Source organism: Protopterus annectens, chromosome 14.part0 (genome assembly GCF_019279795.1).
Source record: "Protopterus annectens isolate FY-2018-M chromosome 14.part0, PAN1.0, whole genome shotgun sequence".
In the NCBI taxonomy this organism is placed as follows: domain Eukaryota; kingdom Metazoa; phylum Chordata; order Ceratodontiformes; family Protopteridae; genus Protopterus; species Protopterus annectens.
The window spans coordinates 881,658,140-881,673,958 of NC_056748.1; the positions used below are offsets into that span (position 1 = coordinate 881,658,140).

Here is a 15,819-nt window from a genome sequence, read left to right on the forward strand (position 1 = left end):
CTCTGTTAATTATACACAACAGCTGATGTTTCAGAACATCGACAACATGGTCTTGAACTTTTGAAAGTTGATGTTCTGAAACTTCAGCCTTATGAAGAGAACCTATATATACATATATGGTAATGGTACAGAGCTATTCAGATTTTTCCTATATTCAGTGGATTTTATATTTCACTACATTACATTAATCACATATCTTCTGCAACATAAGATTACTATGTAACAGCTTAGCATTACTGTGCAACAACATATTGAAGCCCTTACTGACTTCATTTGAACTGTGTAGCACAAGGAAGGCAGAACACTCCATGCTAACTGTAACCTCTGCATAGTTTATAGAACATTTGCTTGTAGAAGATTAGACTTACTTGCACAAGCCAAATCGTTTAAGGATTTTGTAATTAAAAATAATACTGTGAAATCCTTATATGACTGTGTAATCATAACAGAATATTAGATTTTGATGGTCTGCTAACAGAACATTGTCTGTTTTTGAATTCCGCATATTAAGCAACCACAATTTAGAAGAAAGAAACATTTTATAAACAAAAGTGTTTTGTTTATTGAGCAGCCATTTCTAGCCAAGAGTGTAACAAATACAATGACATTCATTGTAGCAAACAATGTTATTTATAATTTTCTGAAGAAGCCATATGGTGAAAAAGGTTGTAAATAATGGTTCATACAAGCTAATCTGGATGCTTCAGTCATGAAGACTTCATGAAGACAGATCCAGATTATTTTGGCACTATTAACTGTATTCCACATTGTGGCAATGCTTTGGAAATGCACTCCTTCATTCCAAGAAAACAGCTACATTCATTATGTAGAAACATGTAGTTATTCTGAAGCATAATATTTAACAGTAATGCTCTCTTCTCTTTAAGAACACGTTGAGTTCAGCAGATGCTATCCTAAAATGACATACTGTTTTTAGATATACATGGTTGTTGTAGGGGGGAAGACAAAGTGATGCGGTTGCTAGCATTGCTCCCTCACAGCACTCATTTCATAGTTTGGTTCCCAGGTGGAGTGCCTTGTGTGTGGAGTCTGCACTTTTTCCTTTTGTCTACATGATTTTTTTCAGTTGCTGTTGTTTCTTCACACATCCTAAAAACATGCCATTGGTTATCCTCCGTACTACCCACAGGTGTGTGCGGTGTGTGAGAATGAGTCTGTTTGCGTCCTATAATATACTGGCAACTCGTACAGAATTAGTTTTACTAATGTGCACCCACTGACTGCCAGGACAGGATCAGCCTCTCCTGGACCCAAAATTAAATTAAGCATGTTACCTAAGAAGTAATGAATAAGTATTAGCCATTCTGTCTGCATCATGACTTTGCTGGTTAATCGTTCAAACTAATATATTCAAAAAGGGGAAGTATAAAGAATTTTGCTGTTCCATCTCAGTGTCCTGTGAGGGTTGAAGGATGAATATGATGGTTTTCTGTCTTACCACAAACTGAATTTTCCAACCTACATAATTTAACTTCTAGTTAGAAAAGAATGAAAAAAATGTCATAGCTCTGGGTGTATTTCCCTTCATGTGAGTTGGGTACATCTGAGTCACTTGCTGTCTCAATGGAGAATGGAAGTAATAGGGCTACACAATTCCAAAGAAAATTACCAGCCAGCAAGATCATCTGGTTGCCCCATAAAAATGATGTAAACAGAGCATAACCATCATATATGCATGCTCTCATGATGTGCGTAACTGCTCTGATCGAAACTCTGCAATGATCTAGCTTCACACAGGGCTTACACTAGTATCTGAATGTCTCCAGAAGTGTACTGTAGTGGTGATGCATTTCTCAATATTTGAATATTAGGCCCCCTCGACCCTCATTAAGTGATTTGAACTCAGACATTTTTTTATATCCTTTTGGCCTCTAGTCCTTCTGATCATCAAGCCTCCTCTAATGTGTCTTTAGCCCATATGACATAGAGAAGACATGAGAGCCAACTGGATGGGCCATCATCTGGATAGCTAGGGAGTTTGTTTGTGCCCTTGGTAGCATACTGGCAGTGAGGGAATTTTAGTAAGGCCCTAACCCCACACCTAGTGGCTGAAATGAGCAATGCATCACTATGGGGCATCCTAAGCACGCCTTTTGGTTATCTATGCTTCCACTGGCAAGTTAAAATGGCTGCCATCACCAGCTAGTGATTATCAAGTCTACATCCCTGGTCTTGACCACTTTAGGACTATCCAAGTATGCAAGCCTCTTTTTATTTAATCATGGTGTTCAGTTGAATAGAATCACTGCTTCCTTTCCCTAGGATGGACAAGCTGACTCAGGCAGATCACTTCCAGTTTCACCCTATCTTGCTCTTCTAGTGCCCAAACTGCTAGTCAAACTCAGGTCATTTGGGTCATAGACAGGAATTTATCACTGTAAGCCACAGAATCAGGGACAACTTGTGTATTACTTTAACTTGTGGTTTTGAGACATAAACAGCAAATACCTTAACATACCCAGTATTATAAAAAGAAGAAAAATCTAAACCATGTTTGATTCTAATTTACTTATAATGTTTTCCAAGTAAAATGTGAGGTCTGATGTATTAGAAAACTAAATAGGGAAGTTGTAAACATAACATATTAACAACAAATAATGAAGTGATCACCAAACCATAAAACAGTGAATTCATTTGTACAAAACATTTTTGCAGACTTCACAATGAGCAAATATATGTCAGAGTAATACAGAGATAAGAAAAAACATCAATTATATAAATACAGAGATGATAACTGCTACCACAAGTAAAATTAAAAACTCATATTCAATGGGGCCACACAATGAACCTTGATGTTTACTGTTTAGAATCAAGGAAAACCTAACCAACCCCCTATCAATCATGCTAAACAAAATGTTAACAGTTAACATGTCAACACATCCCTGACTTATGGTGAAAGGCTATAATGGGTCCAGTTTATAAAGAGGTCAAATCAGAATCATACAATTTGTATCCATCAGCCTGACAAACATTCTATTGTAGATTCATGGAGAGACCCATAACAGTATTTATGCAAAATTACTTAAAGGACCTACTGTTAGATGTGCAACAGCATGGATTTCTTAATGGAAGATCTTGCCCTGTAAATGTTATGCTATTATTTGAAGAGGTAATAACTGCACAGGATGTAAGCTCACAAGAGAGAATGTCAAAAGACTAAATTGGGAACACTGAAAACCCAGAAAGTCGAAGCTGCCCTGCACCCCTATGTAGTGGGCTGAACCCTCACACCCACGGCTAATTATATAGATAAACTATGAGATGACAATACAGTAGGTAAGATGCAAAACTCCAATAGCTACTGTATCGCAGTCCCTTACAATCAAAGTGTTTGCAGTTCAACCTTCCAGGTTTTTGATGTTCCTGGTTCAATCTTTTGTCTTTCGCTCTTGTGAGCTTTCTTCCTTCTGATAAGGAACCATCTTCATTTTTTCAATCAAACATAAAATAAATTACATCTTCTTCCTGTGTTATAAATCAACTGACATACCCATGCATATTTACTAGTGAAGTAAATCTGTTTGAAACAGAAAAAGTTCAAGTTTAGCCTAATCAGATAGCTCTTGGTAAATTTTGATCACCTATCACAAAACATTATCTACTACAGATGCAATGTTTAGGTCTGGAAGAAAATTAAGGATTGTCTCTGTGTAACAAGCATTTTGTAAATAACAATATAGGTTAAACAGACCAACAAACCCAGACTACAGTTAATTAGTAAATATAAATATTTGTACTACTCCAATACTCCATTATTGCTCGTGTATCTATGCTTTCTGAATATTCACATATAAATATATACATATATAAGCAGTAGCTAGATCTTGTCTAGCCTGTTCCTGAAAGATTCGTTATAACCATCCATTTTACAGCTCCAGCCTTTTATTTTCTTTTACATCTCAGTTATAATTTCAGTTTCACTTTATCTTCTGGAATTAATTTCAAGCCAACAAGTGTGGCCAGCAAAGGCCAAGTACTGGAGGAAAAAATATTTACCGTTTCACCTACGTATTCATCTACACATGTATCATGACTTGCAGAACCTTGAAAATATGGGGGGGGGCAATACTGACTACTTTTTTTTATTCAGACAATCCAACCTGAAAAATCATATATTTTTTTTCAAATTAGTTTCAGGGCTCTATGAATGATGTTGTTTTTTCATTATAAAATTATGTAGCCTTATAGTTGCTCTTACTTATCATTCCTAGTTTTCATACAACACCGAGGCAGCAGCACAGATAAGATAGCGTGAATATCTCTGAGCAGATTGGTTATCTTATTTCTATACAGTAAAACCTTGATTATCCATCAGGGGACTGGACCGAGGCTGTGACAGATAAGAGAAAAGACGGATGACAGAACAGCTACTTTAAAAATGTTACTGTACTGCAGATTAAAAAGAAAATGACAATACAGAAGCAAGCAAAAAGAAACAACAAACAAATGATATAGATATTTGTACAGTATGCATTATACATTTATTATATATGATTCACTTTAAAAAAAAAAAAACAATGTTATTTTGGTGGTTTCATTACTCCACACACTTTTTTAGCAGTAATGCTTCAAATTTTGCAGAAGAGTAATACTTGTGTAGCATCTGCTTCTTCTTGTACCTTGAACCACTCTATATGCTTCAATAGCATCATTTCAGCTTCAGTTCCGCCTCTTCTTCAGATTTAGAGTCCACTGCAAACAGATTTTGAATTAGTTCATTATCATCCAGGATTTCACAACCAGCAATTTAGTCAATTTGCAACCAATTGTTCACTTCCCCCAATGAAATGTTTTCACAACCCGCAACTTTTGAATACAGATTCAACATTTCAGTCTTATTTTTAACTGAATCAGAATTTGGTCCACTTTCTGCTGAATCCGATATAGGCCATAATTTATGCCGGCCTCCTTGTAAAGTTTTAATTGGCAGATTGTTCCAGGCTTCAGCAACATTAAAAAAATGTGTCTTTAATGGTGTACTTTTTCCAGAAATCTTTTACTCCTGATAGATCATCCAAAAAACATGTCTTTGAATGAAACCTCTCCTATAATGGCATTTCATATTCTCAGTTATGCCTTGATCCATTGGCTGGAATGGTGGCATTGTATTAGCCAGCAGAAAGTGACACATTATTTTACCATCATCACTCTTCAAATGACATATGGGATGATTAGGCGCATTGTCCATCAGTAGCATGGCTTCTTGTGATAAACCCAACACTAACATGTTTGATTTTACACCTGGTACAAATATTTTAAGTAACCAATCTTTAAATATTTCTTGGCTCATCCATGCATGTTTCTGTGCATAGTACTTAACAGGCATGGCATTTAGGTTTATGTTTTTACATGACCTAGGCTTTTCCGATTTTCTTATGACAATTTATGGGTACTGCTTGCTTTAGCACACACCATTACAGTGATGCGATCTTTTTGCAGCTTAAATCGAGGTGCCAGTTTTTCAGACATTGAGGACAAAATGTTTTCAGGATGTGCCTTCCAAATGAGGCCAGTCTCATTGCAGTTATATACTTGGTCTCTAACAAGACCTTGGTTACCTATTTCCATGTGTAGTTTCTCACAGTAATTAGCAATCACTGTACTATCTGCACTCAGCGTTTCTCCCACAATGTCCATTTGTCGAATACCATACCACACCATACCAGAACTTAAATTTCTCCAACCATCCAGTATTTGCTTTGAATGAATGATCCTGATCAAGTTTTTTATTTATCTCAATAGCTTTTGCAATTATTGCAGGTCCTGATAGTGGAATTCCTTGGCTTCATTTTTGAACAAACCATTGATACATGACAATATCCAATTGTTAATTTTTAGCACATTTCATTGTTTTGCGATTTCTAATATTACCGTCAGTGGTTTCCATTTTTGACACGTTTTTCAGTTTTGTTGCCATTGTGCTTTATATCGTTCATTGTTGTTTTTCGTACTCCATAAACTGAAGCAGTACTTGAAGCACTTTCTCCATTTTGTAAACGTTTAATAATTTCTGACAATTCCAACACCACACGCTTACATTTATCATCCATAACAATGTATAGTACTTACTGTAAATTAATTATAACAAAAGAAAAAAAAGCTGAAGGTACTGTACATTTCAAAATAGTGCTGGGGAAGAACACTACTCATGAGCATGAGGGAGAGTTGTTTCAATGTGTATACAGCAGTACAGTATAGTACTTATATACATAGCATTTAGAAGGTGTTGGCGTGTGTCATGAGGGAGAGTTGTTTCAATGTGTATACAGCAGTACAGTATAGTACTTATATACATAGCATTTAGAAGGTGTTGGCATGTGTCATGAGGGAGAGTTGTTTCAATGTGTATACAGCAGTACAGTATAGTACTTATATACATAGCATTTAGAAGGTGTTGGCGTGTGTCATGAGGGAGAGTTGTTTCAATGTGTATACAGCAGTACAGTATAGTACTTATATACATAGCATTTAGAAGGTGTTGGCGTGTGTCATGAGGGAGAGTTGTTTCAATGTGTATACAGCAGTACAGTATAGTACTTATATACAGAGCATTTAGAAGGTGTTGGCATGTGTCATGAGGGAGAGTTGTTTCAATGTGTATACAGCAGTACAGTATAGTACTTATATACATAGCATTTAGAAGGTGTTGGCGTGTGTCATGAGGGAGAGTTGTTTCAATGTGTATACAGCAGTACAGTATAGTACTTATATACAGAGCATTTAGAAGGTGTTGGCATGTGTCATGAGGGAGAGTTGTTTCAATGTGTATACAGCAGTGCAGTATAGTACTTATATACATAGCATTTAGAAGGTGTTGGCGTGTGTCATGAGGGAGAGTTGTTTCAATGTGTATACAGCAGTACAGTATAGTACTTATATACAGAGCATTTAGAAGGTGTTGGCATGTGTCATGAGGGAGAGTTGTTTCAATGTGTATACAGCAGTACAGTATAGTACTTATATACAGAGCATTTAGAAGGTGTTGGCGTGTGTCATGAGGGAGAGTTGTTTCAATGTGTATACAGCAGTACAGTATAGTACTTATATACATAGCATTTAGAAGGTGTTGGCGTGTGTCATGAGGGAGAGTTGTTTCAATGTGTATACAGCAGTACAGTATAGTACTTATATACATAGCATTTAGAAGGTGTTGGCGTGTGTCATGAGGGAGAGTTGTTTCAATGTGTATACAGCAGTACAGTATAGTACTTATATACAGAGCATTTAGAAGGTGTTGGCATGTGTCATGAGGGAGAGTTGTTTCAATGTGTATACAGCAGTACAGTATAGTACTTATATACATAGCATTTAGAAGGTGTTGGCATGTGTCATGAGGGAGAGTTGTTTCAATGTGTATACAGCAGTACAGTATAGTACTTATATACATAGCATTTAGAAGGTGTTGGCGTGTGTCATGAGGGAGAGTTGTTTCAATGTGTATACAGCAGTACAGTATAGTACTTATATACATAGCATTTAGAAGGTGTTGGCGTGTGTCATGAGGGAGAGTTGTTTCAATGTGTATACAGCAGTACAGTATAGTACTTATATACATAGCATTTAGAAGGTGTTGGTGTGTGTCATGAGGGAGAGTTGTTTCAATGTGTATACAGCAGTACAGTATAGTACTTATATACATAGCATTTAGAAGGTGTTGGCGTGTGTCATGAGGGAGAGTTGTTTCAATGTGTATACAGCAGTACAGTATAGTACTTATATACATAGCATTTAGAAGGTGTTGGCGTGTGTCATGAGGGAGAGTTGTTTCAATGTGTATACAGCAGTACAGTATAGTACTTATATACATAGCATTTAGAAGGTGTTGGCATGTGTCATGAGGGAGAGTTGTTTCAATGTGTATACAGCAGTACAGTATAGTACTTATATACATAGCATTTAGAAGGTGTTGGCATGTGTCATGAGGGAGAGTTGTTTCAATGTGTATACAGCAGTACAGTATAGTACTTATATACATAGCATTTAGAAGGTGTTGGCGTGTGTCATTTTCTTTTCTTGGACCTGATGGTTAACTGAGGGATGGATAATCAGGGTTTTACTGTATTCCTTTCCAAACATCTAATCCTGTCATATAAAGCATGTTGTTTTCTTCACCTACTTAATAATTTATGGAGAGTAACAGCATAGCTCTCTCATTAATCTTTGCTCCTGACAAGCAGATTATGATGGTATGCATCCTATTTCTTTTTTAAAAAGATTAATCATCTCTTACAACTCTACAGTCTCCCACTGGTAGGATGATTCCCACTCATATTTATTATTTGATGGATTTTATCTCTGCTTATTCCTTTTTTATACTAGCAACATTTCTCAACTTTATAGCTGTCACTGTTTAACTTTACAGTATTCGTCCTCCTTAGTTGTTGATATAGACTAGCCCCATTTTAGTTTACATTGTATTCATTGCTCCAAGTCTTTATTTGTTTACTGCTGTATATCATTCATATGTTCTTCCTTCATTAAGGACAAAGACATGCACTTTCCACATTAAAGCTTTTCTTGTATTCCTCTACACTGACCTTGCCAACAATTCATTTTAATTCACATTTTTTTGCAATACACCATCATTTAACAATATCAAAACATAGCTCCTTAATCTGTTCTTCTTTTTCTTTCTAGAGCTATCCCATATTTTTTGTCATTCATATTTGAAACTAAGTTGCCAACATTTATATAGTATTCAAAGTAGTGTATGCTCTATACTTTATAGGCAGTAACAATATCCCTAACTGCAGATCTACACAATAGCAGCTTTGATTGTATAATCTGGATATTGATCTTAAACTAATATACAAATAGTACCAAATGTTTGTTCTACAAAAAACATTAAAACACCACAATTATTCACTACCAATTGTATTGGGATGGATAGAAATGCAGGTTAGTATTGCCAGGGGAAATTAGAACTAAAAAAATAAATAAATAAAAATAATAAAAAAAACAAGAAAATTCACTAATAAATTGCTTAATAAGTAGGTGAAGACAATATAAGTTTCAAATAAAAAATTTATTCAGGATAATACAACAGGCTGATTACCTTACCTTTTATCTTGTTATTCTGTTATTGTGTATCATTACAATTAGGACACGCGTAATGTGTTTAATTTACACAAACATCATGATTTTCAAATATGTTAAGTCGTACGAACAAAAACTAAAAATGCAGATCACATAACATAAAACTAAGAAAAGTGAAAGTGAAGCTAAATTGCTGAAGCATGTTATTAAAATGTCAATGAAAAAATATCTCACTATCATGATAATAAAATAAGCCAATTTAGTAAAAGGAATTCTAAAATTAAATCTAAAAATCTTATATCACTACTTATATCTTCGTTATTCTACAGCAGAAAATTAAACAATGGGCCAGTAGCTGTATTAAAATTGTTTTATACTGGATTTAATTGAGCAACGTCATGATTCATTAAGGTATCTATACCTCTAGGTGGCTCTTGAATGAATCCCCAGGTTAATGTCTGTTTAATTTATAACATATAGCCTATAATCTGCAAGATACTTCAATGCCATATGGTAATGTGCTGATAAAGAATGAACATTAATTGTTCTTGTAAAGTATTATAATGTGCAGTTGAGCTAACAAAAAATAAATTATATAAAAATCCACTGCATAATTTATTCATCTACTTCACACATAAACCACTGTAGCTATAAAGCCTGTATGTGATGGATATAAAAAAACTACGGTTTTATATGAAATTTTAATTTGATAGAAACATAACAGACAGTGGTTCAGTATGATGTTTGTAATGCTGAATTCATTGAAACAAATTGATCAGATCAATATGGTTCATTAAAGTCAACACTCGTACACTTCTACTAGGTGTGTTTACAGAGGATTAAACCTTCTGGACTTCCTAAGCCCTATAATTTTAATACTCAAGTCCAAGATTGCACAGCTTTGGAAAAGAAATCAAACTCTTGTCCCACATCACCCTCAAAAAGACAACATAGGGGAGCTATGGTCCTGAATTTAATAAAATGCTGATTCACTTACTGCATTTTGACAAACTGTGATTTTGGAACATTAACATTAACCTGCATGACATGCATATAAGGACTGTGATACTTATCAGCACTAAACGTGGAGTTGAGATGTACAATGCTATAATTTTAATGTCTGGACTGTTAAAACCAATGCAATTCTAATTATATCACTATTTTGATAACAGCTTAATAATCTTCAGATGTGAAATAAAATTAATATAACAATGCCTTACTCATAATTCAGAGAGACTGCCTGCACTGTGACAGGGAGAAAGTTATCACTCCCCCCAAAAAGACTGAAACTGTAGATAATAAAATTTCATTTAAGGAATAATAAGACTAAACAGTTTAACTGAAGCACCAGACAGAGTGCTTACATCTGTAATCAAGTATGATGTAAAACACACATACACAAGCCAGAATATAGTATTGTAACAGCCGCTTTCTTGTGATGCATATATCCTGATAGTACTTTGCTATGAACAGTCTGTCACAATATTTCATACCCTGACTATTATTGCAGCACTATATTTTACAGGGCAGTTCCATGTCATTCCTCATTGGTAGTTGCAAAGTTGCTTTTACTGACATGTAAATCATAACAGGTACCCACAAAATATTAATATATTACTCTGAAAACAATGAGGTACATACACTAAATAGGAAGTCACTTCTGGTTGAAGTGGTTTAAAATTCCCTGTGGGTCATAACCATATAAATCAAAAGGTAATATGGTATGCAAAATACAAAGTATGCAAGGAATGCAAAGAAAACAAAGCCTGATGTCTGCTACAGTTCTATTAATGGCAGTTGGCACACAGGTTTAAGACTATGAGCTGTAGCTCCTGTGGTACAGGGTTTGTTTCCTGCAGCCTTCATTGGTCTATTGTGTAACCTTGAGCAAGTTACTTAACCAGGCACTGCTCCTTGATCATGCCTGAAAAGGGACTGTGTGTCCAGTGGCCTACCTGGTTAAAAAATGTATATTATTATTATTAATAATGTGTGTTATCAGTATTATAACATCTAGCCATTTGTAACACCATGGTCTCCCCTTAAATTACTTATTACAGCTGCTCATGCATAACCAAAACCATTAAAGCTTACGAGAAAAAAACTTCTCCCTTCTGCAGCCAGTCTTTTAGCTGTTAATGAATCCAGCCAAAGAAGCAAGTGACTATGAACATGTTAAAATCATCAGTACAGTATCAGTTTCAAAATACAAAATGCTGTTGGCATGTAAAAAGTATTCTTAACTGGTTACCCTATAGCTGAATGAAGACTGAACTGTCAAGCATATTTTGCCCAAAGTACAACCCAGCAAGGATCAGAACCCCTCCACAGGAAATCACTGTTGGTGAATTTTGCCAGCAGTAATGCCCTTTTTGGAGGAACTTCCCCGTTCTTAGAGTTGGTGCAATTGTGGAGTTGGTATATGTAAGTTCAGGTGTGTGTGTATGTGGGGGGAGGGGGGATTGCCTCCCTGCAAAAACATTTAAAGAATGTTTTTGGACTTCTTGAGGCATGCAGTTCAGGAATTCCAGTCCTAAGTTAATTGAATTTTGTCCACATATAACGGAAGCCTTCCTGTCTCAATACATTGGGCCTGTTATCCCAGTCACCAAGAAAAGATGCATTTCATTGGAAGTCCAAAGTGGACATATTTCCAAACTGCCCAGTTCTCTGAGAAAATTATCTTTCTGTTCTAGTAGAGGTTGGGATTTCTTCTGTCTTTTGCTATCTTTGAATTTACTAGTTGCAGACTTCAGGCACTCTGCACTGACTGTCACAGGGTGATAGAATCACATGTACACCACACTGAACGTTGTACTTAGACAACATACCACATGTTTTAGGATCATCCCTTCAGTAGATCACTGCAGTATAACCTTCCATGTAAGAGATGTGTGCAATACAAAACTGCTGAAAATGTCTTAGAGATATATAAAAAACTGTTACAGGACTTATCTAAGTGTATTATCAAAAGACAGAGCACAGTCATGGGATTCTGAGATAACTTTTTTACCATTTAGTCTTCTCCATGAATAAGACAGGTTTCTTTGTAAACACTGGCTAGTATATGGAAATAAAACCATAGTTTTAATTGCATCAAAGGTGAGTCCTTAAGAAGAGGAAAAGAATACATCCCACAATCCTTAAAGATGCTGATCAAGAATTATTTTTTAAGATGCAAGCATTTCCTCTTTGAAAGTCTCAGAGCATCTGGATAGTGGCTAAGGTGTTGGGGGGTGGTACAGAGGATGGGGCATGCATTATTAAAAAGAGAAAATAATGACGCTATATATATATATATATATATATATATATATATATATATATATATATATATATATATCTATAAGAAAAAAATTTGAAGTAAATTCAGCTGAGTGCACCAAGTTAAATTAAGGGAATTTTCTGTTTTTTTTTTTTTTTTAGGAATGATCTGCCTTATGTCTTGTCCTAAGTTGTACAGTGATTTTGTAAAATACCTAAATGCTGCCTGAAAATAAAAGTTCATCTTATGAATAAGCACTCCACCCATCATTATTTCACACTGTCGTAGTGGTATCCCAAGATGAAAATCACACTTAAACTATTCGGTATGTTACATAATTCTGTCTGTCTTCATTATCTCTTGAGCTCAGCACGGAGAATGCCAGTACATGCAGTTCAGTGTCAGACTGTACAATTTATTACTTTAATTCCAGGGTTACTAGTTGGAGGTTAAGATATGGGATATAATTAAAAAAAGCTGCAGTATCAGTGAAAGATTACAGTAACAGTTCAGATAGTGTTGTGTATGCAGTTAAGCTCATTTCTGTTTATAGTACATTAAGTCTCATGCCCCAAGAATTATTTAATACAAGGAAGACTCACATATTACTTTATAATCAGGATCTTGTAGCATGTGTGTGCATACGTATAGACTATAGACGTAAATAGATATAAAACTAAAATAATGGAGCTGCTGAGAACACACAGTACATTCCTACAGATACAGCAACAGCATATTTTCGATTCTCGGAAATATTAACGTCAGTTGTGCACAGCTGTGAAATTCATTTCTGATGTGATTCCTGGAAAGTCATTGCACAGCTGAAGGTATTAAGTAATTAAAATGAGAATTTATATTTTCAGGCCAAATCTCATGGCCAAAGGTAATCTGTTTTTAACTAAATTCTGTTTATAAATGAGTTCGATAGCTTTATTTGCAGGTTTTGGAAGTAAATAAAATAAAGATTGAATAACTTACACTGTTGTTAGTGCATCCAGTCCTTTGAAAAGACCTTTGGGGAGTGTCTGAAGATTATTATTTGCCAAGCTCCTATAAAGAAAAGATAACAGCATAATTTATTAAGTGATAACTCCTTATGCTAGATATTTTATGAAAATATATATATTTATTTTTTTAATGAGCAGCAAATTAACCTAGACACAGGTACCCTTTTCAAACCAAGTTTCAGGTAATCAGACTGTTAGAGATACAGTAAAAGTATAATCTTACCATTGAAATGAAAGTGATAGTATATGGATATCACAAATAAGCAAAGTTTAAAAAACAACTAAAATAAACAGCACAAAAATGCATTCCACTCTCACGAATATGGTTGACACTAGAAATCCATGTTGCTAACCGGAATGCGATTGTACAGTCCAAACTGTGATGAAAAGAATAAACTAGCACAAACCTGTGACACTTCAGTGTTCCATTAGTAAGGTTAGAATTGCCAGTGGTTATAAATGCATGCTCTACGTCTATCTGCTGGTCAGATACTCATTTCAATGACAGGAGAGTTTTAATGCAGAAGACATACTTTGGTGGTCAGGAATGTGGCTGCTCTCACAGTCCAGCTAGACACACACAAACATACAGGTGTGGATAGCCAGACAGTGAGAAAGAATGCAGAGATTTTAGCAAATCAGTGGCTTTATTTGGAAGTAGGTATGTTTAAGGAAGGGAGCCAGAAGGTCACCATACCTTATACCTTGTCTGGAAGTTTATAATTCTTATCAAAATCAAAGTTTAAATAGAATTAAACCAATCTGATTTGCCAAAATATAATGAAGTGGTTAGCTAACTCTTTAATGCCGTGAATACTAAGTTATCTAGTTTCCTTTTTTTATTTACTTAGTCACTTATTTTGTTTTTCACTACAATTGTTTGCCATCAGCCACTGGGCTGAAAAGCCTCTTCAGGCACCTTCTCTGTCTTTGGCCTGGGGTGCTGCAAGCAAAGAACATTTTGTATAAGTATTTGAGGGAATAAGTAGAAAAGGAAGTGGGGTGCCATTGTACAGAGCAATCCCAACAGCTGCAAAAGGGGGTGCTGCAAGCAAAGAAGACTTTGTATAAGAAGTCAAGGGAACGAGTAGTGAAGAAAGTGGGGTGCTGTTGTACAGAGCAATCCCAACAGCTGCAAAAGGGGGTGTTGCAAGCAAAGAAGACTTTGTATAACAAGTCAAGGGAACGAGTAGTGAAGAAAGTGGGGTGCTGTTGTACAGAGCAATTCTGAGAGCAGCAAAGGGCTGTTTTGGTATGCCCCACCCACATCTTCCACCCATTCCATGGTGTGCATTGCAAATGCACATACTTTTGGTCTGGCATCCTTGGTGTCCACCAAGAACTGCTTCCTTTGACAGTGAACTCCCCTCATCCACAGGATATGTCACGTGGCAAATGCTGCTCCTCTTTGTCTCCCCAGCCAATGCCTCAGAAATATGGTTTGATAATCAAACCTGAGTCACAGATTGACCCTCATCCCTTTGCCCCATGGAGCCAGGGTTTAAATTACCAGATGTGTCATAGGACTTCATCCCTTTGTCCCACGGAGCCAGGGTTTAAATTACCAGATGTGTCACAGGACTTCTTCCCTTTGTCCCATGAAGCCAGTGTTTAAATTACCAGATGTGTCATAGGACTTCTTCCCTTTGTCCCATGAAGCCAGTGTTTAAATTACCAGATGTGTCATAGGACTTCATCCCTTTGTCCCACGGAGCCAGGGTTTAAATTACCAGATGTGTCATAGCAGTAGAATTCCAATAACAAACAGGATGACATGCAAGAAGAAAATAAATAATTAAATGTAAAAGCTCAGCAACATGATCAGTCATTCTTCACATCTGTCAAGTAAGTAAGACGCTCATTCCTTTAGCCTGGAATGAGCACAGTGCAAAAGCCCACTAATATTATAAAGTAAACTGAGTATTACTTTCAAATTTCAACTATATCATGCAAACAAAATATTTAATCATACAAAAATAAAGGGTTATGGAACATTCAGGTAACAAGCCTTCTATTTATTCTATATCAGGGAATTGCACTTATTCTTATATATAAGTGCACTTACTTTACATTAAATCCAGATTTTACAGTATTTTAGCATGTACCAATTCTACTTGTACAAGTGTAGAATTACAACAAACTTACAGTGTTCTCTTCATATTGAAATCTGTTCCATCAGAACAACATATTTTAGTCTCAGTGTTTCTCGGTGAACAAATTAGAAATTTCCATTACAATTTCCTTTTCTCACAGTCCGATGCTGTTATAACTGGTCAGCCCCCTCAGTTTCTGCATGCATTCATCCCCCTTTATTTTGAGGGCAGACATATTGCTTGATGACCCTCCCAGATCACTTTAGCCTGATGTCATGGTTATTAAGGCCTGCACTGTACTCTTGAACTACACAGTAATTTGGGAAACTGAAGAGATGTACAGAAAGAAGAGCCTATGCAAATGTTCATCCTGTTGGTGCAGTACCTATCTATACTT

General features: G+C 35.8%; 1 protein-coding gene across 1 annotated transcript in view; it reads right to left on the reverse strand.

The window, feature by feature from the left end:
* LGI1 (leucine rich glioma inactivated 1) overlaps nt 1-15,819 on the reverse strand; it is a 412,750-nt gene that overhangs the window by 51,093 nt on the left and 345,838 nt on the right. The window contains exon 5 of the mRNA XM_044056664.1: nt 13,301-13,372. Within this exon, the coding sequence (XP_043912599.1) occupies nt 13,301-13,372 (72 nt within the window). The remainder of the gene's footprint in view (nt 1-13,300; nt 13,373-15,819) is intronic.